The 24,494-nt window shown below is 37.8% G+C and overlaps 2 protein-coding genes across 2 annotated transcripts; both read left to right on the plus strand.

The window, feature by feature from the left end:
• Positions 1–1,164: 1,164 nt before the first annotated feature.
• Positions 1,165–12,956, plus strand: LOC122407937 (uncharacterized). Its single transcript, XM_043414430.1, has 2 exons — positions 1,165–1,417; positions 11,633–12,956. The coding sequence occupies exons 1-2, from the start codon at positions 1,238–1,240 to the stop codon at positions 12,155–12,157; spliced, it is 705 nt and encodes a 234-aa protein (XP_043270365.1). The 5' UTR covers positions 1,165–1,237; the 3' UTR covers positions 12,158–12,956.
• Positions 12,957–19,852: 6,896 nt separating this feature from the next.
• On the plus strand, positions 19,853–23,957 carry LOC122407936 (uncharacterized). The gene is made up of 7 exons (XM_043414429.1): positions 19,853–20,555; positions 20,804–20,956; positions 21,025–21,057; positions 21,148–21,277; positions 21,364–21,456; positions 21,548–21,875; positions 22,674–23,957. Coding segments are annotated over exons 1-7 (966 nt in total). The 5' UTR covers positions 19,853–20,553; the 3' UTR covers positions 22,901–23,957.
• The last annotated feature ends 537 nt before the right edge of the window (positions 23,958–24,494 follow it).

Below are 24,494 nucleotides of genomic sequence, written 5' to 3' on the forward strand. Positions count from 1 at the left end.
GGCACTCCCCCCAATGAAGTTTTTAAGCAACTGATCCTCCCAGCTTATCCCAGCTCTACTCTAGTTTACGCTGATGGCTCAAAGACACTAAACCCGGATAGTATAGGTGCTGCTTTTTACTGCCCTTCCCTGCAGTTGGTCAGCCATCATCGGATAAATGATTTTTCCTCTATTTTCGCAGCGGAGTTAACTGCAATTCTCCAGAGCTACTCAATCCTCGAAAGAGAGGAAATATCCGAAATTACTATTTTATCCGATTCCTTATCTGCTATTCTATCTTTAGGTGGCCAATCACCCTCCCTTAAAGGCGATCCCTTGGTTCAAAAAATCAAACACTTGGCCCTTCAGTGGAAATTGAAAGGGAAAAAATCCTCTATAATTTGGATCCCGGCCCACCTAGACATTAGAGGCAACGAATTTGTAGACAGGGCTGCAAATCACGCCAGGTCATTGCTGATTTCACCTTCTTTCAATAAATGCGAATGGTCTGATCTTAATTCGATCTTCAAACAGGATCTAATTTCTTCAGCCATACTGCATATATCTTCTTCCAGTAATTTCAAGGGTTCCAACTATTGTAGATTGGCAGGTCAGTTTTCCGGTAAACCCTGGTTTCACTCCTCTCTCATGAGCAGAAGATACATCACGATGATAAACAGAATCAAATCGGGCCATACTCTGATTCCCTATCACCTCCATAAGAAAGGGATTATTGACGATGCCTCTTGCGAGTGTGGATACTATTCTTGTTCGATCAACCACTTGTTTTGATACTGCCACCTCTTCCAACAATCAAGACAGAAATTATCTCCGGTTTTGAGGAAGCTGGAAATAAATCCGGGAACGGACCTTATAAATTTTTTCTTGTCTAATTCTGGAGCCTCCTTAAGGATTATATGCGATTTTTTTATTTACAATGGTATCTCTATCTAATACTTACTCAGTATGCTAGGTGTTCCCACTATACTAAAATTTACTCCCAAAGAGAGGAAGGAGGGAAGAGGGGTATAAGGAAGGAAATTGTTCAATGTAAGGGAACAGGAATTAAGAGAAAGAGAGGAAGATCAAGGGGAGCTAAATAATGAAGGGAAAGAATAAGGAAGGGGGAAAAGGAAGGACTAGGCAGATGTGAGAGATGTTAGCATCTAGAGGTTATCGGACTTCTACGGTTCTTTCAATAATCTATTATATATTATGCTGATGAAAGCAATATAAATTCAGCAATTTCTGTTATTACATGGGGAACAGGTACGATCTCTTTTTTTTCTTTTCTTTTTTTAAAAAACTCCCGCTCCGCCCTGTAGTCTACCCCGTTAGCCACTCCACTCATCCCAACCAACTAACCAATCAGACGTGGCACATGCCCTCAGTGGGAGATAGCCATTCAGGAAGAGAAGAAGAAGAAGTGGGTTCGTTGGTAAGTACCATGTAGTAGTTACCAATTTATGATCTATTAATATTCTTTTCATCGATCAATCTTTTTTTGTGGTAAATACTGAATGCATACTTCATCCAGTTATTGTCCTATAAAATTTTATAAAACAAACATGTTCAAATAAAAAGAATCCCCATAAAAAATTTTTTAAAAGTAAAAAAATTACGCCAAGTATTAAAAAGTGCAACCTTGTTTATAATAATATTTATTAGATTTTTCCCTCGAATTATTTATTCTGTTTCTTTGGAAAAATATAATCATATCAATTTAATCAAGCTAAGTGATGTTTGTTTTTTATTATTTGGATTACAAATTTAGAAAAAAAACTCAAGCTTTTGAACAAAAACTTGGCGTGCATGGTTTTTCAAACTAATAGGTGTTCAAAATAATTTCTATAAATAAACTCTTCATAAGCCTGTGCTAGCAGCGATTTTATTAAGCTTTCTATTCCATTTAAATGAACGTTTAATTCAGAAAAATGAAAGTTAAATTCAAAATATAGTATAGTAAAAACGAAAGTAACCAAATATTATATGATAAAAAAAAAACTCCCTTCAAATATAAGCAGAGGTTTGAATATCCAAAAAAACTAATAAACTTTTTTTAATCGGCGTACTATTTAGTCCTTAGATTTAAAAAATCACAGACACGAGGTTAAATGCATGTATATACGTGTACCTATATATGTAATTGAATTAAAGTTTCTTTCAATTTGCCTCCGATACAGGGTAATGGAAAGCATCCTTACCGAACTTATTTGGATTGGAAGGAGCAAGAGCAACAAGAAGAATGTAAAATAGCCAAATTCGAGAAACCAGTGTACATGGTTTACTTGGGTGTATACTTAGGTCTATTTTGAACAACGAGAGGATTGGGAGAAGCTAGAAAAACAAGAAGAACGTAAAATAGCAAAAATTTGAATATTGGTGTGCATTGTTCATTTAAGTACATTTTGAAAAACCATGCATGCCAAGTTTTTGTTCAAAAACTTGAGTTTTTTCTCTAAATTTGTAATCCAAATAATAAAAAACAAACATCACTTGGCTTGATGAAATTGATATGATTATATTTTTCCAAAGAAACAGAATAAATAATAATTAGAGGGAAAAATCTAATAAATATTATTATAAACAAGGTTGCACTTTTTAATACTTGGCGTAATTTTTTACTTATAAAAAGTTTTTTATGGGGATTTTCTTCTACCTCTCGTATTTCAATCCCCATCATCTTTAGTTCCTCGATCACTTCCATCAGACTTTGTTGGAAACTGTGAATTGTTGTTCTCGAAGATCCGGGCGTTGAAACAATTTCCGAACTGCTGAACGTTTATGAGTTCACGTGTGATTTGGTCATTTCATGCAAGTTGTCAAAAAATATATGTTGTCTTTGAAAAGAAAAAAACAAACTCGTGTAGCAATTGTCGAACAAAATTTGCAAAACTTTAATCCAATAACAATACACTTAACAGTAGTTTTGATTTTGTACTCTCTCATTCTCAAGGGCTTTCTCTCGATCAACACGATGTGTATTAAATAAGGTCTTGAACGACTCTGTCGCCATCGTTTGCGAGTTCAACGTTTTATTGAGAAACTTACGACTAAAAAAGAAAAATAAAAAAATATATTTTTTTATGTTTTTAATACTTCGATTTTTTTTAAATTTCAATCAGAGCTCAACGTATCACTGAGAAACTTATAACGAAAAAAGAAAAAAAGAAAAAATATTTTTTGTTGTTTTTAAAGTTTAGATTTTTTTAAATTTCAATCAAGAGCTCGAGGAGGAAAAGGAGGAGAATCGCGAAGTAATTTTCTTCGTGTACTCGTGAAGTCACAGCCTAAACTTATTTATTTGCCATACGTAATTGCTCGTCACGAGTTCGTGGCAAAATCTCAACTAGAGAGCTTTTAATGAAAATAGCGATGAAGACGCGGCGTTATGTACTTGACCGACGGATAAAACAAAAATAATGAGTTGAAAAAATAATACTTTTTATGTGAAAAAGTATATAAGTTGAGTTCTTTTTTTTTAACTTTCTCAACTTTTATCTGCATTGTCTTTTGTTTTCTCTCAACTGCAAAAATAGCTGTCGCTCGACGACAGTTAGTAATTCGAAATTTTCGATCTTTGGAAGAATAGATTTTTTAAATTTATTGTGTAGCGACTGCGGGGTCCTATGCGGCAAGAACTGAAAAAAAATGAAAAGTGCCATTTTTAAATTGGAATTAGAAGGAGAGATGAATAAATCTGTTCGCTATTTGCGCTAATTTCGCAACTTACCCAGTCATCGATCATCTTGCGCCACACAACTAATCCCTTCGCTTTGTCGACTTTGCGTTTCTTGAGCAAATATTTTAGCATTACTTCTTGGTCGCGGAGGGTGAACGGGCCGCCTCTCTCACTGTAATTGAAATTTTACAGATTAAGCATCACAAAATTCACCCAAGCCATAAAATTATTCCGATTCACCAAAACTTTGCTAGTAACAAAATTTTAGTGAGTTTACTCACTACTCACTCAGGTTTTCGTTCTCCCTTATCAACTATCAAAGTGGCACGCCATTTCCTAACTCTTGATCTCCTGAAATATAATCAACAGCATTGTTACATTATTTATGCATAATTTATCGAAGAATCATCTCATATTGGTTTGAATATATATTTCTTTAAATTCGATTATTTTTTAAATTCACATATATTCATTTTCATGGAAAAATATATCACGAAAATCTTAGTTACATCAGTTTTTTTCTGGATCGTGTTTCATTCCACGCATCGTCGTCGTCGGCGTTGTCACAACCGACGTTAAATTTTTATTATTTTATTTTTCTGTTACAACTTAACTAACACAAACTCGAACTAAGTACGCATATCACCTAATCAAAACACCGAATATAACGCATAGACATATCATTACCAAGAACACGTGCCTGACGCAAGTATTCTGGGCTTTACGAAACTCCCATCCGAGCACTACTGCCCTAAATTTCGGGGATTCATCGATTGATTACACAGATGTTTTTTTCCTTATAAGGACCGAAAAATAGAACTCTGAACACTTGTGCCCAAGGTAACGATAACAAACCCCACCTATTTGACCCAAATCTAGCCCTATAAAAAGGCCAAGATTTGCGGTACAACTTGCATTCCGTTCCGTACCTAGAGTCGCGTTTATACTGTTCGCAGTAGTTCGGTTGTCATTCGGTTAGCCGTCTTATACTTAACCTCTGGACGAACTCCAGGTCTTCCGTAGAAGAGAGCGAGTCGACTCCAGCAACGAAGGTGTTAAGGTATTTTTGCTCCGATTCGAGACTTTAAACATTCCTCCAATCGCCTCGACTAGTGACTTCAAATATTTACGACCGATCGCGAAATCTAATAACGACCGCGCATCGACGAGTTGAAGACACCTCTCCGGTAACGTACCACGTATCGTACCGAATCGTATCACTTATTGTAACTTACGCAATATCCAGAATACATAGAGAATCCTAGATCCCTCTATCATATTCTACGATTGTACTTTACTAACACCTTACGTTGTATCACGAACATATAGAGAATCCTAGATCTCTCTATCATGTTCTACTACTGTATTTTACTAAAAATCTATTTTCATTAAAGAGTGTATAAGGAATCCTAGATCTCTTTGTCCACGACTTTTAATACCTTTCCTCAATCGCAACTAGACAAAAGCAAGACTTCTCGAGGTCTCTCAGCGTGCGCCCACGATACTCGAACGAGTATATCTATATAATAACGCTCTGCGTATACATGCTGAATGGAAAAGTCTATGGGACATAGCGTTTGCCGCTCGACGCTCAAACACCCGAACCTTTCCTTCACGCCCCTCCGGACGTGACAGCGTCAAGCTCATGACGGTGATGATTTCGAATGCTGCTCGGGCCAGCTTCGCTCTCAGTTTACTTAAACTGTCTCCTCGTCCGATTCTTTTCAGAGGTTTTCTTTTTGCTCTGTGAGTAGTTCATATGTTGTCCATGTTTATTGTTATGTCTTTGGTTCCTTGTTTCCTCCTTTTCCTCGTCATCTTCGTCATCCGATGTTCTAGCTAGGCGTTCTTTTTTTCTTGTGCGCTCGTTCGGGGTGGTTTCATTGTTACTTGAAATACCGCACACAAGTTTTCGTTTCGATGGTTTTCTTAGATTTTCAGGCCGCTTAGTTGCACTTTTAAAGCCGCTGTAGTAGACGTTCACAACTTTTGATTGGTTAGGAAGCGAAACACTGCTGCTGACTGATAACTGCGGAGACACCGTGACTGTATCATCACGACTTCCTCCCAATTTTATTGATATTTTGGAATGTGGACTATCAAAACTGCCTGTAAAGTCAACAATTGGTTCTTCCTTTATGTGAACGAGCTCTGGATCCACGTTTTCCACGTCATTCAGGTTAGCATCTTCGGTGCGAGTTGAGTTGGTTTTCCTTGAACAAGTTTGTAATGATCTTTGTTGTTCTTGTCGACTCTCTACATTGCTTTTTAAAGCCAGTTTTTTCGTCTCTCTCTCAAGTGCCGCTATCTTTGGTTTGACTTCCAATTCACATTTCACATTGCACAGCCGTTTTTCGTGACTCGACGTATCTTTGGCCGCATCACTGCCTGCCAAAGTTGGTTGGTAGATTTCAAAGTCTGACTCGTCCGCATAATTCTCCATCATAGGTATCGACTCTTCTTTTGACAGGGCTGTATACGTGGTCTCGTTAGTTGCATGTGATGTTAAATTGTCCTTGATATCGGTTATTAGTCGAGTAGTGGTTTCTGAATTGTTTGAAATGTCTTCACAGTGCTGATCGCTATTCCTGGAAGTAACGTTGTACCTGTCCATGGATCATCAGCCATACAAAAAATGTTCTATGGTGTAATCGTCGTCAGGATCGTGTGCGCTTAACCGTTAAAGCAATGAATATTACTGCAAATTTCAAAAAGTATATGGAATTTTTATGAAACTAATGAAAAGAAGCAAAGGGAAATTTTCTATGCATACCTAAATTTGTGTGGTTCAACAATCATTTCTGCCATCAGACATGCGATAATGAACTCTGCATCGTAGATGTCGGCTTTTGGGTGGCAATTATACATATATGGTTCCCGCGATGTGAATTTTACTAAATGTTCGTTCTCATCTGTAATATCTCCGCTGAAATGCTGGAAAACAAGAATAAACAAAATAAAGAAAATATTTTATGAAAATTCAGTATTCTGAAAACAAAAAGAAATTACCTTTATTACGTCTTATATAAAACCTAGTTTCTCGGTGCAAATCTATTTCTCGATTTCTCTATCGTTACAAAATGAATTTTTTTTGCGTTTTAACAACCGGCCAATGAGATTCTAGTTGATCCGAAGGATGAAAAGCGTGCGTTTCTATAAGACGTAATAAAGGTAATTTCATTTTGTTTTCCCTCGTCATTTGGCAGAATACTGAGTTTTTCATAAAATATTTTCTTTATTTTGTTTATTCTTGTTTTCCAGCATTTCAGCGGAGATATTACAGATGAGAACGAACATTTAGTAAAATTCACATCGCGGGAACCATATATGTATAATTGCCACCCAAAAGCCGACATCTACGATGCAGAGTTCATTATCGCATGTCTGATGGCAGAAATGATTGTTGAACCACACAAATTTAGGTATGCATAGAAAATTTCCCTTTGCTTCTTTTCATTAGTTTCATAAAAATTCCATATACTTTTTGAAATTTGCAGTAATATTCATTGCTTTAACGGTTAAGCGCACACGATCCTGACGACGATTACACCATAGAACATTTTTTGTATGGCTGATGGTCCATGGACAGGTACAACGTTACTTCCAGGAATAGCGATCAGCACTGAGAAGACATTTCAAACAATTCAGAAACCACTACTCGACTAATAACCGATATCAAGGACAATTTAACATCACATGCAACTAACGAGACCACGTATACAGCCCTGTCAAAAGAAGAGTCGATACCTATGATGGAGAATTATGCGGACGAGTCAGACTTTGAAATCTACCAACCAACTTTGGCAGGCAGTGATGCGGCCAAAGATACGTCGAGTCACGAAAAACGGCTGTGCAATGTGAAATGTGAATTGGAAGTCAAACCAAAGATAGCGGCACTTGAGAGAGAGACGAAAAAACTGGCTTTAAAAAGCAATGTAGAGAGTCGACAAGAACAACAAAGATCATTACAAACTTGTTCAAGGAAAACCAACTCAACTCGCACCGAAGATGCTAACCTGAATGACGTGGAAAACGTGGATCCAGAGCTCGTTCACATAAAGGAAGAACCAATTGTTGACTTTACAGGTAGTTTTGATAGTCCACATTCCAAAATATCAATAAAATTGGGAGGAAGTCGTGATGATACAGTCACGGTGTCTCCGCAGTTATCAGTCAGCAGCAGTGTTTCGCTTCCTAACCAATCAAAAGTTGTGAACGTCTACTACAGCGGCTTTAAAAGTGCAACTAAGCGGCCTGAAAATCTAAGAAAACCATCGAAACGAAAACTTGTGTGCGGTATTTCAAGTAACAATGAAACCACCCCGAACGAGCGCACAAGAAAAAAAGAACGCCTAGCTAGAACATCGGATGACGAAGATGACGAGGAAAAGGAGGAAACAAGGAACCAAAGACATAACAATAAACATGGACAACATATGAACTACTCACAGAGCAAAAAGAAAACCTCTGAAAAGAATCGGACGAGGAGACAGTTTAAGTAAACTGAGAGCGAAGCTGGCCCGAGCAGCATTCGAAATCATCACCGTCATGAGCTTGACGCCGACGACGACGATGCGTGGAATGAAACACGATCCAGAAAAAAACTGATGTAACTAAGATTTTCGTGATATATTTTTCCATGAAAATGAATATATGTGAATTTAAAAAATAATCGAATTTAAAGAAATATATATTCAAACCAATATGAGATGATTCTTCGATAAATTATGCATAAATAATGTAACAATGCTGTTGATTATATTTCAGGAGATCAAGAGTTAGGAAATGGCGTGCCACTTTGATAGTTGATAAGGGAGAACGAAAACCTGAGTGAGTAGTGAGTAAACTCACTAAAATTTTGTTACTAGCAAAGTTTTGGTGAATCGGAATAATTTTATGGCTTGGGTGAATTTTGTGATGCTTAATCTGTAAAATTTCAATTACAGTGAGAGAGGCGGCCCGTTCACCCTCCGCGACCAAGAAGTAATGCTAAAATATTTGCTCAAGAAACGCAAAGTCGACAAAGCGAAGGGATTAGTTGTGTGGCGCAAGATGATCGATGACTGGGTAAGTTGCGAAATTAGCGCAAATAGCGAACAGATTTATTCATCTCTCCTTCTAATTCCAATTTAAAAATGGCACTTTTCATTTTTTTTCAGTTCTTGCCGCATAGGACCCCGCAGTCGCTACACAATAAATTTAAAAAATCTATTCTTCCAAAGATCGAAAATTTCGAATTACTAACTGTCGTCGAGCGACAGCTATTTTTGCAGTTGAGAGAAAACAAAAGACAATGCAGATAAAAGTTGAGAAAGTTAAAAAAAAAGAACTCAACTTATATACTTTTTCACATAAAAAGTATTATTTTTTCAACTCATTATTTTTGTTTTATCCGTCGGTCAAGTACATAACGCCGCGTCTTCATCGCTATTTTCATTAAAAGCTCTCTAGTTGAGATTTTGCCACGAACTCGTGACGAGCAATTACGTATGGCAAATAAATAAGTTTAGGCTGTGACTTCACGAGTACACGAAGAAAATTACTTCGCGATTCTCCTCCTTTTCCTCCTCGAGCTCTTGATTGAAATTTAAAAAAATCTAAACTTTAAAAACAACAAAAAATATTTTTTCTTTTTTTCTTTTTTCGTTATAAGTTTCTCAGTGATACGTTGAGCTCTGATTGAAATTTAAAAAAAATCGAAGTATTAAAAACATAAAAAAATATATTTTTTTATTTTTCTTTTTTAGTCGTAAGTTTCTCAATAAAACGTTGAACTCGCAAACGATGGCGACAGAGTCGTTCAAGACCTTATTTAATACACATCGTGTTGATCGAGAGAAAGCCCTTGAGAATGAGAGAGTACAAAATCAAAACTACTGTTAAGTGTATTGTTATTGGATTAAAGTTTTGCAAATTTTGTTCGACAATTGCTACACGAGTTTGTTTTTTTCTTTTCAAAGACAACATATATTTTTTGACAACTTGCATGAAATGACCAAATCACACGTGAACTCATAAACGTTCAGCAGTTCGGAAATTGTTTCAACGCCCGGATCTTCGAGAACAACAATTCACAGTTTCCAACAAAGTCTGATGGAAGTGATCGAGGAACTAAAGATGATGGGGATTGAAATACGAGAGGTAGAAGAAAATCCCCATAAAAAACTTTTTATAAGTAAAAAATTACGCCAAGTATTAAAAAGTGCAACCTTGTTTATAATAATATTTATTAGATTTTTCCCTCTAATTATTATTTATTCTGTTTCTTTGAAAAAATATAATCATATCAATTTAATCAAGCCAAGTGATGTTTGTTTTTCATTATTTGGATTACAAATTTAGAAAAAAAACTCAAGCTTTTGAACAAAAACTTGGCATGCATGGTTTTTCAAACTAATAAGTGTTTAAAATAATTTCTATAAATAAACTCTTCATAGGCCTGTGCTAGCAGCGATTTTATTAAGCTTTCTATTCCATTTAAATGAACGTTTAATTCAGAAAAATGAAAATTCAATTCAAAATAGGGTATAGTAAAAACGACGACTGAAGGGGCTCTTATCTAGAGATTATTTCATGGGCACAATTGATTTAAAAGACGTATTTTTCGCGATCCCGATCGATCAAGAATACAGAAAATATGTTAGATTTCGATTCGAGGATACGCTTTATCAATTTACTTGTTTGCCGTTTGGCCTTTGTACGAGCCCCTTTGTATTTACAAAGATAATGAAACCTGTTCTGAGCTTGTTGAGATCACAGGGCACTAGTTTGATTATCTATATTGACGACATTCTCATAATGAGTAGAACTCGGAAATTATGCGCCAGGAATATCACAAAAACATGTGACCTCCTTGTAAATCGGGGATTTACCATAAACTGGGAGAAAAGCTGTCTTATTCCTAGTCAAAGATGCAAATATCTCGGTTTTATAATCGATTCAAAGAAATTTAGACTGGAGCTGACCGAGCAAAAGAGAACTCGTATCAAGGGCATGATCGAGAATTTTCAAAACAAAAATAAAAATAGTATACGCGATTTCGCTAAGCTGCTCGGTACTCTGGCAGCAGCTACGCCAGCAATAGCTTATAGATTGATATACTGTAAAAGACTGGAAAGACAAAAGTTTCTCGCGCTTGAACTCAACGACGGAAACTGCGATACAACATTATTTTTCAAGGACAGACTCATGGAAGATCTGAGTTGGTGGAAGAAAAATCTCACCTCAGGTTATTGCCCTATTCGCACTTTTAATTTTGCTCTAGAAATCGAAACAGATGCATCTTTGACGGGGTGGGGAGCACACTGTGAGGGCAAGAGTACATTTGGTTTTTGGAGTCCGATAGAAAGAAAATATTGTATTAATTATCTTGAACTCCTAGCAGCATTTCTAGCTTTAAAAAGCTTCGCAGAAAATCGATCGAATCATGAAATATTATTGCGAATAGATAATACGTCGGCAATTTCGGATATAAATCGATCGGGGTGTACAATTTCCTCACTTGAGTGAACTAACGAGAGAAATTTGGCAATGGGCTGAAAAACGATCACTGTGGTTTTTCGCATCATATATTTCAACAAAACAAAACGTTTTTGCGGACGCGGCATCGCGAGTTAAAAACATTGACACAGAATGGGAGCTGTCAAAAAAGAATTTTAAGATAATTAATAGAAAGTTCGGCCCTTTTTCGATTGACTTATTTGCATCGCGATTGAACACAAAAAATAAAAGGTTTTGCGCTAGATTCCCACAGCCAGATGTTACAGCTGTGGATGCGTTTACAATTCCGTGGACTAATGAGAATTTTTACGCATTTCCGCCATTCGCGCTGATTCTGCGATGCTTACAAAAAATTTCGAATGATCAGACAACCGGAACAACGCAACCGTGGTTCCCGTTATTTTTGTCCTTACTTACTTCTGCTCCGGTCACTTTCAAGCCGAATAAAAATCTTTTATTATCTCCGTGCAGGAACATAACACACCCTCTAGCACACAAACTTTCGTTGGTGGCAGGGAGTGTGTCAGGCAAGCGTTCCAAAGGAGAGGCATCGGAGAAAAAGCGGCCGGAGTAATGTTAAACTCGATATCATCAAATACAATCAAGCAGTATCAATCGTCCTTGAAACGCTTGTGGGAGTTCAGGGCGAGTCAACAAAATGATGTATACAAAGCTGAGACCAGGGATATAATCGCCTTCTTATCAAAAAGATTCGAAGAAGGTGCCAACTATGCTAGTTTGTGCGCAGACAGATCTGCGATCGCATTAATTCTTGGAAAAGATTTCGGGAAAGATTATATGATTTCACGGTTTTTGAAGGGCGTATATAAGCAAAAACTACCGCGACCAAAATATGATAGTACTTGGGATACCGAACAAGCTTTGCAATTTCTTAGAAAAGTCTCAATGGAAAAAGCCTCCTTGAGAGAAATGGGGGAGAAAGTTGCAACTCTATTAATTTTGTCGACAGCACAGAGACTCAAACCCTTGCGGTGATTCGAATAAAAAATATAGAAGTCGAAGGCGAAAAAATAAAGATAAAAATCTCAGACTTTACGAAAACATCAGGGCCGGGAAAAATGCAACCCGAATTAGTTCTTCCGTTTTTCAAAGAAGTCGGAGAATTGTGTGTAGCATCAGCTATACTAACGTATATAAAAAGAACCGAAACTATAAGACCGGAGGATAATGAGATGTTGTTCATTAGCTCAATTAAACCTCATAGGTGTCAGCGCAAACGTTAGGCCATTGAGTGAAAGCTCTGTTAAAAAAAGCGGGAGTTGATACCAAAAAATTCTCCGCCTACAGCACAAAACACGCAGCTGTGAGTGCAGCGTTCAGAAAGGGTGTAGATATTGATACTATACGTAGAACAGCTGGTTGGTCTGAACGCTCAGAAGTGTTCGCTAGATTTTATAACAGGCCTATTTCTAAGGAAAAATTGTCATTTGCGCAGGCTATTCTTATATAATAATGTATATGATAAAACAGGAATAAACAAAACCAATAGAGAGTTATTATCTCTCTGAAAGTCTACATATTATCATCGAGAACGAGACGCGTAGTATAATTGAACAACCAAACGAGCCCGCCGAAGGCGGGCGAAGTTCGATCGTGATTATACGAAGCGTCTCGTTCGAAGATGATCCATTCCCGCCCGTGTTTACCCATAACACCCGAAGAAAAAAAAAAAAAGAAGAAAAGAAAAAAAAATGATAACTCTCTTCACAAAAAAAAAAGCTCTAAACTAAATGAGGTTAAAAGAGACTGCAGTGATGCTGTGGCCACACCGAAAGGTGCATGGTAGGCAGCGTTTTCAAAAAAGGTTACTAGACGCTAAAATGTTGTGAGTTTGACGTATGACAAGCATTACTACATATTATCATCTTCGAACGAGACGCTTCGTATAATCACGCCCGCCGAAGGCGGGCGAAGTTTGATCGTTCAATTATCATGCCCCACTGTTATTTTTTTCATCCGACTAATTTCCAAAAAATGGCGGCCACTTCAACTTCACGAGTCAGGGGAAATCGACCAATCTCAAGTAAAGATACACGGCCGTCTTGACTCGCTCTGCCTACAAAACTTCTTTTTAATACTTGGCGTCAAGACGCTGCCGCGTCTCTAGATCAAGACCTGAACCGGCAATGTAACGATGTGTGTGGACGTGTAGTAGAAAAATTCAAGTTTTGCGGAATGGTTAGCTACCGTGAATATACAGTAGTCTATCCACCCCACTAAAACTCGAATATTTTAAACTACACACCCGTGCATTGGAGGACTTACTTTTTACGTGGAATCCGAACCACGCATTCATACATACACCACTCTGCACTTTCATACCGAATCATACATCTTAATGTCTAAAAATACACTAAAATTCGATCTGTAAGAAATAATGATAATCTTGCTTGTTATTTAAATGAATTTGCTGATTAAATTTATATATAATTAATGTACAAAATTTTAAAAAAACCGTTTACCCCCCTCTCTGAAAAAAGAAAAAAAAATGTTAATCTGTTTTCCTGAAATATTATTTAAGGAGGGTGGCTACACTCGTCAAAATGATAAGAAATTGATCAAATTTAGTGATAATGTTCTTCAACATCAAGTGCGAAGACACAATTTTTTTCAAAATTTTCTTCTGCTTAGTTATCGAGTAATTATGCATTAAAGCAGATTTCTTATACCCGGAATGTATACCTATATATATATGGAAACGCTATGCTTATACACGTGAACTTTAGTGATCAATTAGATTTAGTGATAACTGTACAGAAGAAAAATCTTAAAAAATTTGTATTGTCAAATTTGGCCCTAAAGAATATGTTCACCAAATTTTATTAAATTCTTATCATTTTGAAATTTTTCATGTATTTAACATGGTTTAGCATGGCAACATTGTATCGTCGGTAGCCACCCTCCTTAATGAGTCTGAGAAATGGTTCGCTGACGACTTCCATTGCACAGACACAGAGGTTGATCACTAGGTAGAGCGTTTTCTCCAATTACCTCCAGTTTTTCCCACTGTCGAGCCTATTTCGATGACGCTGTTTCAAACTCCTGAGCGCTTTGACCTCACAATCGCAAGGTTGGCCTTAGTTTCGTTGAGTGTTGAACAACCGCAGTTTTCTGTAAAACGGATTCTCGATAAGGTCTATCCAATATTTCTCTGAAAACGAAGTCTCAAAGGTAGGTATGTAATTTTGCAATTGAGAAAGGTTACGCGTGTTACTCTTCGACCGTGGTGAACTTGGGCCATCGAATTAAAAATTAAAACGAGAGAATAATAAGCGAATAAATGCGATGAAAAAAAATCGTTACCACCCTTAATCGCCCTTAATAATTTGAAGCGGATTGGATCGCGCAACAATGAATGTACGTTCTACTATTACTTCTCTATCACTACTGTTCGGACGACGGAGTGAGTCCTGCTGAGGCACCGCATAGCACTTTGCAAAGACATCGGAAAACGCGACCACGGAAACGACTCGACTGAGCGTGTGGCATTTGAAGAACCCAACCTCACTCGATGGAATACCAACATTGAAAAATGATTCCACGGATTCAAATATTTTGACAACCAGATAAATCTTATTGAGATGGACAACAATGTTTTCGACTAAGCATATTCTAGAATCTTTCAGCAAGCAACAACGGTTACGATTTTTTAAACTGATGACGAAATTTCGAGTTTTCAAGCGGCGGAATTGAACAACATTGTCTACGAGAGTATCGCATAGTATAGCGAACCAGCACGATGTCGATCGAGGGTGATCGGAGGTTGTTCGCTACTCGTGGATCGACGGGAAGAAACAACTATCCTATTACGTTCTGCTATTCTATTCGAGATTTGCTGCAAAGACAAGTGGGGCTTTCTGACGCACCGGCGAAAGTTCTGCATGGCGTTTTCGTATGGAAAAGCGCAATATTCCTCTGCAGGGCCGAGATATTCAACATCATCAACAATATGCAATAACCCGTGGACGTTGTAGCTAATAAAATCGCGGCCGTAAAGGCGCGCGTTTTGGACTACAAAAAGTTTAAAAGCAATTCTTAAGTACGATAATTGTCGAGGAGAAGGATTGGTAGAAACAAAAACACGCGCAGCACTGCTCAACAATAGAAAGTGATTATACAACTCAGGGGGGTAATATATTGTAAAGAACAACTGGTCCGGTATACAACAAAAATTGATGGAACTCTGTGACTTTCCACCGAAGATAACTAAGAATTGAACGTGGCCGACGCGCAAATTCTTCAGGGCTCCAGTCGAATAAGGATACGAGTCTTGCTGAAATGGAATCAATGTCTCGGGCACTTAGTTTACTTTTTTTCGAAAACTTTCCAGAAACCCAAACCGAAATCAATCGCTTCACTAAACCAAGATAGAACAGATGCATAATTTCGAATGGAACTTGCGACACGGCACCTACAGAAGAATGTTTTACGTTTGAGATTCTGCATTGGACCGGCCATATATGATTGTTGCCTGAATTATCTATACAACCTCCGTCTGTGCTCCAATCTACTCTTCCAAGCAAGCTGGAATTTCATCTATCATAATCGAATCGAGAATACTAATGAGCGTGTATTCGAATCCCAAATGAAGATATTCTCCAGGAGGTACGTCGTGCAGCTCAACCGATTTGCGCGGAGTAGCCAGAAGCGTCTTAGTGGATTTCGGAAGATTTGAAAAACACGAGTGCTTTCTGAGTATTGCAAGAAGATACTCCTCTGCACGTTGACTAATTCTATTTTCGACTAACCACGAGGATAAATTGTCACGGAAGCTATCCTGCCTGCTTGTATCCGATTCGACTGAAAATTAAGACTCTCACTAGACTGCACATCAAGATCTGACAATTCTTCGGAACTATGACGTACGTTATCAACATCTGACGAGACGGCGCTAATGGACCCAGTTTGCGATGAACCATTTGAACAAGATGTGTCCAACAAATTAGAATTAGAAAATTTACCATCGGAAGAAGTTACGCTTTCGGGATAGGTTTGAGATAATACATTTTCAGGGGCTTCAAAATGAAGTGATTGATTTTTTAGTATTTCCCTCTTAACTGAACGTCGCTATCGCAATGACAAATCTTTTGACGACTTTCGTCCGCGAGATTTTTTAATGACCGGGGGCATTTTAAGAATTATGCAATCAAAATTCAAAATAAAAATTGCAAAGAAATGAACAATCATGCAAAATGGAAATATCACACTCCCTTTCATTCAGTAGATTGGTACTTCAGTAGATTGGTAAACCGCGTGCTTATCACCCTCGCCTTCGGCTCGGGTGACAATTTTGCACGCGGTTTGAAGTAGTCTACTTTCCCTCCCTAGGTGTGTAATATACTATAAATAATGCGAAAGATTTTTTCACAGTTATGTTTCGAAAAACGAAATTCAGAAAATTATTGAGAATCTCTATGGAATTTGAGAAATTGATTCATCAATGACGAATATATTGGATGAATTAAAGAGGTATGATCTTTTCACGTCTTTTCACGTTCACCGACGCGACCTGATTTTTTTCATTTTTTTTACTAAAATCAATCGAGTTAGAAAAACGAAAAATTGTCGTAAAAATATTGCTTGGAATGCACAATTTTCGGTGTTGAAAAACGGAACGAATTCTAATAATTGTGGACTATTTGTCCACAGTCGTGATGCGAAACGAAACAGACATAATCCTAAAAATATTGCTTCAAAATGCGAACGATTTTTCTGCGATTCGAAACCCAATAATCCCTGTTTTTCAATAGATACGCTGCTATTGCAATCCGAATCGAAAAAAAGTTTGATGGTACCACCAATAGAAACACTGCGGACACGACCGAGGATTTTTACAATATCGAGAAAATATTCACTTGATTATTTATTGATGATGAATTCCTCCGCTCGCAATGTCTTCACTCCTCCTGTTTTATATACTCCTGATGTCGATGTTGTCTGTCCTCGATGTTCGCCCGATGATGATGATAATGATGATTTTTTTTCTTCTTTTTTTAATTTGTATACCGAGGTTGGGGAAAATGCATTTATGCACTGGGGGGGCTTGTAAGGCCCCCTGTATGTCGGACTCTCCATAACGAAACTACCGGCTAAAAATCCCACCCCCGGTCTCCTTCAACCACCCTGGAACCGCTTTCGTATTACTTCGGGGTGGCGCTCTATCTCCCTCGGCGCTCCTCAGGGCGTCCCATCCTCCACGAAAGCCCGCTTGCGGCGGAGGACGACCTCGACAAAAAGGTTGACCTCCGCCCAAGACTCTTCGCCCAGGAGCATAATCCGGACGATGTTATCCGGAGTTATGCTCCCGTACTTCTCCTCCAATGGGGCCCTCCACACTCTCCATTCCTCGCATTCGAAGAACGTGTGGAGGGCATCGAATAATGATGATGATTATGCTTCTCGTTCCGACGGTCACAAATTTTTAGCACTCTCAAAACTCAAAAAAAAGCTGAAAAACACACTAACCGCTGTTCAACGAAAGCTATATATGCAACAAATGAAGCGCGACATATAATTTGTAATCAACAGAAAACGGCCGAACGAACGGTTGTCACCAGCGAAGCTATGCCTGTAGCGGTGGTGGGGAATGCCGAAGAAACACTTTAGCAACCCAGCGTTACCGCGAAAGAAAGGGGATGGAACGAGTTTGTCTTTGATACCCTTTCGCGGAATTGCTGTGCTAGTCAGCCGCTCGTTCGCCCGCCCCCACTGTGACCGTAGCACGGCTTCGCTGGTGGCAATCGCTGTTCGCTCATCCCCACTTTTTTACATATCACGCTGCCACTTGTTGGTTACAGTTTTCATTTTACCGCGGATGAAGTGTGATCGCTAAGTATTGCGTTCGAATAAAAAACTTTGTGACGAGGAAACGAAGACTATTACCACATCAACTATATCATCATCATCATCATCATCATCATCATCATCATCATCATCATCAACATTATCATCATCATATTCATCGGGCTAACATCGAGGATCGGCAACATCGACATCAGGAGTAGAACAGGAGGAGTGAAGACATCGCAAGCGGAGAAATTCATCATCAACAATCAAGTAAGTGAATATTTTCTCGATATTGTAATAATCCTCGGTCGTGTCCGCAGTGTTTCGATTATGGTGGTACCATCGAACTTTTTTTCGATCCGGATTGTAATAGCGTATCTATTGGAAAATAGGAATTATTGGTGTCTCGAATCGTAGATAAATCCGTCGCATTTTTTCGCGATAATTTTCAGAATTTTTTTTTTAGCATTCGGAACACCAGTGGTTTCTTTTTAGCATTCGGACAAATAGTTCACAATTATTTGAATTTTTTCCGTTTTTCAGTACCCGAAAATTGTAAAAACCCAGCAATATTTTTTCCATAATTTTTCATGCTTCTAATATAAATCGATTTTATTCGAAAAATTTGAAAGATCGGGTCGCGTTGGTGATCCGTCGTGATCAGGTGTAATAAACTAAATAAAATAAATAGATTCTCTTAATTTATTTATTATATGTAATGAATATTCTTTATTTTCATTTCTCTTGTGTATTTTGTTAATTCTTTTCTTTTGGGGTAACACATAAATCGACAAAATGATTAGAGCGCTCGCCGCATTTCCACATAAATGCTCACAGAAAATAACAATGATTGCCGGAGATATAGGGCTAGAAGTGAGAGGATCGTCAGCACCACTATCGACGGGATTTGTATAAAAACTTGGGACGGCATGGTGATTATTTAACTCGTTATTTAATGTAAGAAAATAACGAACGGAAAAACAATTTGATAACAAATAATTTAGATACGTATCTTTTATAAAAGGCTGGTAATTCACCACGTTTCTACCCCGTGTCGGGCATCCGTTGTATATTTACAGGAATACGCAATCAACCGTGGATTGATGATAGTGTATGTCTCATCCAACTACCCAACCGTCTGAGCCGCGTTCCGCCGGACTTCTAATTCTTCGGCCAAAATCAAAATTCAACGATAAGGAAGAGCGGCTCTCCCCTCTTCGCATTCACACTCCCTCCCTGTCTCGGCATCACTCGTTTCCTCGCGTCCTTAGGCTCCTTACACAGGCCATGATTCGTACTAGACTCATTACTTCGTAACATCGCGAAAAAATGGTTCGCATTTTTTCGTGATACTTTTCAGGATTTTTTTCTTTTTCGAAATATGATTGTGAACAAAGAGGTTGCAATTATTCTAATTCATTCTATTGTCTTGCATCGAAAATTTAGAAAACTTGGCCATAGTTTTTGTATAATTTTTGCTGTTTGTTTTGAACTCGATTGATTTTATTCGAAAATGCAGTCGACTCATTTACTTTGTAACATTGCAAAAACATCGTTCGCATCTTTTCGTGATACTGTTTAAGATTTTTCTCTCTTTCGAAATACGAGTGTGTACAAATACTTTGCAATTATTCTCATTTATCCTTTTTTTCTGCACCGAAAATTTGGACAACTTGACAAAATTTTTTTCGATAATTTTTCTTGTTTCGAACTCGTTTCATTTTTTCCGAAAAAAAATCGGGTCTTTCCCAATTTAAAAATCATTTTTCCCTTTTTTTTCTTTTTTCTTTATTCTGCTTACACCACTCTGGTGAATTTCAATTTTTTTTTAAAAGCCGATGATGAAAGGATCCCGGTTATCACAACCATCAAGCGGATCTCTGAGGCTTTTCTAAATGTTCATATATAAATTTTCATGTTTTTGTCTTTCTTTTCCACACAAAATGCGAGTTAAGAGAATCTTGAGCAAAAAAATGATTATATTTCATTTTTTTTTCAGCATACTCATCGACGAAATAGAATGAGGTTTATTGATTTCTTGTCGATCTATTAACAATCGTGAAAATTTCCATCGCATTTTGCCCATATTATTAGAGAGTTAGCGATAAAGTCTTTTTTTACACCTAACCATGACTTTGTCATCACGACAGTTGCTCACAATTAGGAAGAACTTCGGAAACATTGGACACTCATTTACTACGATTACGAAGTAACGTTATCGGGAGCCAATCCAATCGTAACTTTTACCGATGATAAAATTCATTATTTCTATTGAAAGAATTATGAATGATGAAACTTAATATTCTGATGTTTTACCCATCAACCTGACAGCATGAATCCATCTCGGCCGGAGGGAAATATCCGAATGCCTGGCCATCTACAGAATTTTATTCCTACCTTCGAGACTTCGTCTTCGGAGGAACAATCGGTGGGCCCAGACCATCGATTCGTTATGGACAACCCTGGTTGTTCAATTGTCAACGAAACGGAAGCGAGCTTGCAAAACGCCATGGAGGCCTTACAGGATCTTCCACCTATGAGTAACCGGCCTTCACCTATTGTTGCGACCGCTGAAGAACAATCCGATGTGCGTCTAACAAATTGTAGAATTACAGCTAACATTAAGGGATTTATTAAGGGAACCCGGCTGGAAAAACAGCAACGACGAGAACAACAACAACGACACCCTAGCGGATTGTATGACCAGGCATCGGTCAAAAAAAGTACAATCCGTTAGGGCAACAACAGCAAAGAGCACAACCACGATTTATTAACAATGATCCTCAACAGTATCAACGTCCACAATCGGTTCAACAAGATGCTTTTCTTTTCCAGGAACATCAATAAGGACAACAATGCCAGAACCTTTACAATGCCCCCTATCAACAATAATGGCAGGTCCCACCGTATCTTCCTCAATTCAATTGAGCGCCCCAATACGCAACAGAAGAGTTGGTTGCTCAACTCAGACCTCAGACGAGATATAGCGCAAGTTCGCCGATTGAGTCGTAGGTTCCCTGTTGTGCTGATACACTCATGCTTTTTTCTGTATGCAGTTTGCTTGAAAAAACCGTGAAGAAAGGAATGCGGTGAGTACAACTCTTGCAAGCATATATTTTGCCAATTGCCATATATTCAATTTATTAAACCCTTATGTTTCTCCTCATATGGTTGTATAGCGAACTGAAGGGACTGTATGAGCGGGATTTTTCGATGGAATTCCCATCGAAACCAAAGGCATTACCACTGTCCAACCCCGAGCAGATAACCGACTTCGAGACGATTTCCGACGATGACTACAGGAGCGCTGTGAGGGCTTTATAAAATAATACGCATTGAAACTTTTTTGAACGATCCTTTTACAGCTGTTTCATCCTGATCCCTATCCCTCTCAGGTTTTATATTTAGGTTCACTCGGTGGCCACACATTGATCGAGACATGCAATGAAATTTTGAAGAACGCTTTGAAGGATGCAGTATGCTATATGGTAAGAGATATGAGTAACAGGTTATTGACTTTTAATAATTTTTTCTTGCGAGATGAATACTGAATTTATGTGGTTGTTATGTCGGAAATAGCCGCAGCTGCCCGAAATAGGAATTATCCCAAACCGACTTGGTCGGAATTCACGGATGCCATCGTCAATGCGCTCCGGAGTTCAAAACAGCGCCATCGAAATAGTGTCAACAGAGGGAAAACCCGCAGGAGGACCGAAGAAAACCGTCATTCCCGAATGGATTACGATGAGGGAAGCGGATAATCAGATCACGTGGCTTTGGATGAAAATACGGAACGGCAGGAGCAGAATCAACGCACCACTGCCAGACCATCTTGCCGACGTTTATTGTCCACGTGCTCCTCAACTTCGGACCATCCAAGAGTACAGTCTAGTTCCCCATCCAATAGGTAATATCCTGGAAAAACGGTTCAACATTCATTTTTTCAGAGAAAGGGTCTTCATGATGTTGAAATTTGCAACGTTGGAGTCCAACGAAATGATCTCAAAAAACTTTGCAATAATTCCAGTAATTTTCCCGTTTTGTTCCCTACCGAATTTGCAATTCGTAGTTTTTCAACCTGCATCAATAATTACGTGAAGTTGAGGATTGGTAAATGATAATAAATATTTTTTTCGTTAAATTCGTTGGACTTAAACGTTGCAACTTTCAGCATCGTCGGTTTTTTTAAAATTTTGTACATATAAATTTAATCAGCAAATTCATTCAAATAACAAGCAAGATTATCATTATTTCTTACAGATCGAACATTAGTGTATTTTTAGACATTAAGATGTATGATTCGGTATGAAAGTGCAGAGTGGTGTATGTATGAATGCGTGGTTCGGATTCCACGTAAAAAGTAGGTCCTCCAATGCACGGGTGTGTAGTTTAAAATATCCGAGTTTTAATGGGGTGGATAGACTACTGTATATTCAAGGTAGCTAGCCATTCCGCAAAACTTGAATTTTTCTACTACACGCCCACACACATCGTTACATTGCCGGTTCAGGTCTTGATTCTTTTTATTTGAACATGTTTGTTTTATAAAATTTTATAAAACAATAACTGGATGAAGTATGCATACAGTCTTTACCACAAAAAATGATTGATCGATGAAAAGAATATTAATAGATCATAAATTGGTAACTACTACATGGTACTTACCAACGAACCCACTTATTTGCATCAATTCTGCTCTCTTCAGGTTGTTTCGGAGTACCGCGTGCCGTCGATAAAGCAGTTCGCGGCATTGTACGCAATACACATACACAAAAGCAGCGTGGCACTTTGCGCCGCGAAGAGCGCGACGTGCTGTGTGTTCTGTTGCTGTTGCGTTACTCACGCTCGTTCGGCCAATACAACAGCACGGCGTGCTGTTCTGTTGCTGCTACATCACTCACGCTCGTTCGACCGAGACAGCAGCACTACTAAACGATACAACTTGATTATTCGCGACCACTGAACAATTCTCTATTGATTTAGCGATTGTTTAATCGATTTGAACAAAAAATAAAAAAATTTCGGCTATATAACTTGCACCCAAATTTTGTTTATTCGATTATGAAGTAATTAATTACTACTAAACTTTTCAATTATAGTACTGACGACTACTAAACGACCACTTAAAGATATTATTAATAACAAATTAGAAAAGCGCAAGTTGTTTGGCCAAGTTTACGAAGGTCAAAAGCTGACAGATGGTTGTACAATATATATTATAGATATATAGACATACGTTCATGGAGTCTGATAGTCTGATCGTGGTCGGTGAGCTGGAGTCAGGGTTGCCAGATTTGACGATTTGGCGCCAAATTGTCGAATTTCGAAGTGCCTGTGACAACCGAAATTTTTCATTGGCGATTTGGCGATATTTTGGCGAATCGTAAATGGCAGTTTGGCGATTTTTGGCGACTGCCTAATATGATACTTGAACATATTCAATGTAGACACGATATGAGTGTACTAAATAATTTTGCGTGATGTCAATGACTACGTTTACACGGCCGTCTTATTCCGGTTTTGTATATACAGATGGGTATATTTATATATAAAGACAGATATGCATTTTGTATATCTATATTGATATAACTAAACCGGAGTAAGAGCGCTGTGTAAACGTAATCAATGTGAGTACGATAGGCATAAATTTTACCCACCGTGCATATTCCTCATTGAAGTTTTTCATTGGCACCACTGGGCTTCAACACAAAAGACTGGTAGATGCAAAACAGTCGATAGAAAATATGTTTCTGTTTTACCATTTGTGATGAGAATTCGTGAGTTCCGTACAGATAGAGGGTCGAGTTGTATTTTTTGTCGTCACTAGGATTAAACACTCGCTGATTTGTATTCAAGCGCTGCATAAGCAAGGAAATCAAGTGCTTAGGAATTCTACGAGTAAAATATCCATTTTCATGCAAAAAATTGGAATAATATTAGAAAGATTAAAATAAATTAAGTCGTATATTTTTTGTACGAATGAAAAATAATATAGACATGTAGACAATTTGATGAATTCGATGATTCTTTTGATGAATCAAATATATTTATTCGCAAACTGTTTTCAAGAAACATTCTTTAAACATTTTTATATTGTACAAGATATCAACAATTTTAAGGAGGGTGGCTACGTTCGTCAAATTGATAAGAAATTGATCAAATTTGGTGATAATGTTCTTCAACATCAAGTGCGAAGACACGATTTTTTTCAAAATTTTCTTCTGCTTAGTTATCGAGTAATTACGCATTAAAGCAGATTTCTTATGCCCGGAATGTATACCTATATATATGGAAACGCTATGCTTATACACGTGAACTTTAGTGATCAATTACTCGATAACTGTACAGAAGAAAAATCTTAAAAAAATTGTATTGTCAAATTTAAGGAAGTTGAGGCATTAGAATGAAAATGATGTTACCGCTTTTAAACCGATTGCATCTTATAAAGTGAAGTGTAAAAAAAAATCAGTTAAATTTTCAGACAGTTTAGGAGCGTCGTTGCTGAGAAAAATCAATAACAATTTGG

The sequence above is a fragment of the Venturia canescens genome, chromosome 3 (genome assembly GCF_019457755.1).
Source record: "Venturia canescens isolate UGA chromosome 3, ASM1945775v1, whole genome shotgun sequence".
Classification (NCBI taxonomy): domain Eukaryota; kingdom Metazoa; phylum Arthropoda; class Insecta; order Hymenoptera; family Ichneumonidae; genus Venturia; species Venturia canescens.

Excerpts from the sequence above, each read along its gene's own strand:
- LOC122407936 (XM_043414429.1), top strand. Across the intron at positions 21,278-21,363 it reads ACGATGACTACAGGAGCGCT|GTTTTATATTTAGGTTCACT; the intron begins GTGAGGGCTTTA and ends TATCCCTCTCAG. Across the intron at positions 21,876-22,673 it reads TCTAGTTCCCCATCCAATAG|GTTGTTTCGGAGTACCGCGT; the intron begins GTAATATCCTGG and ends TGCTCTCTTCAG.
- LOC122407937 (XM_043414430.1), top strand. The coding sequence starts at position 1,238 with ATGGGGAACAGGTACGATCTCTTTTTTTTCTTTTCTTTTTTTAAAAAA. Across the intron at positions 1,418-11,632 it reads AAGAAGAAGTGGGTTCGTTG|GAACATAACACACCCTCTAG; the intron begins GTAAGTACCATG and ends ATCTCCGTGCAG.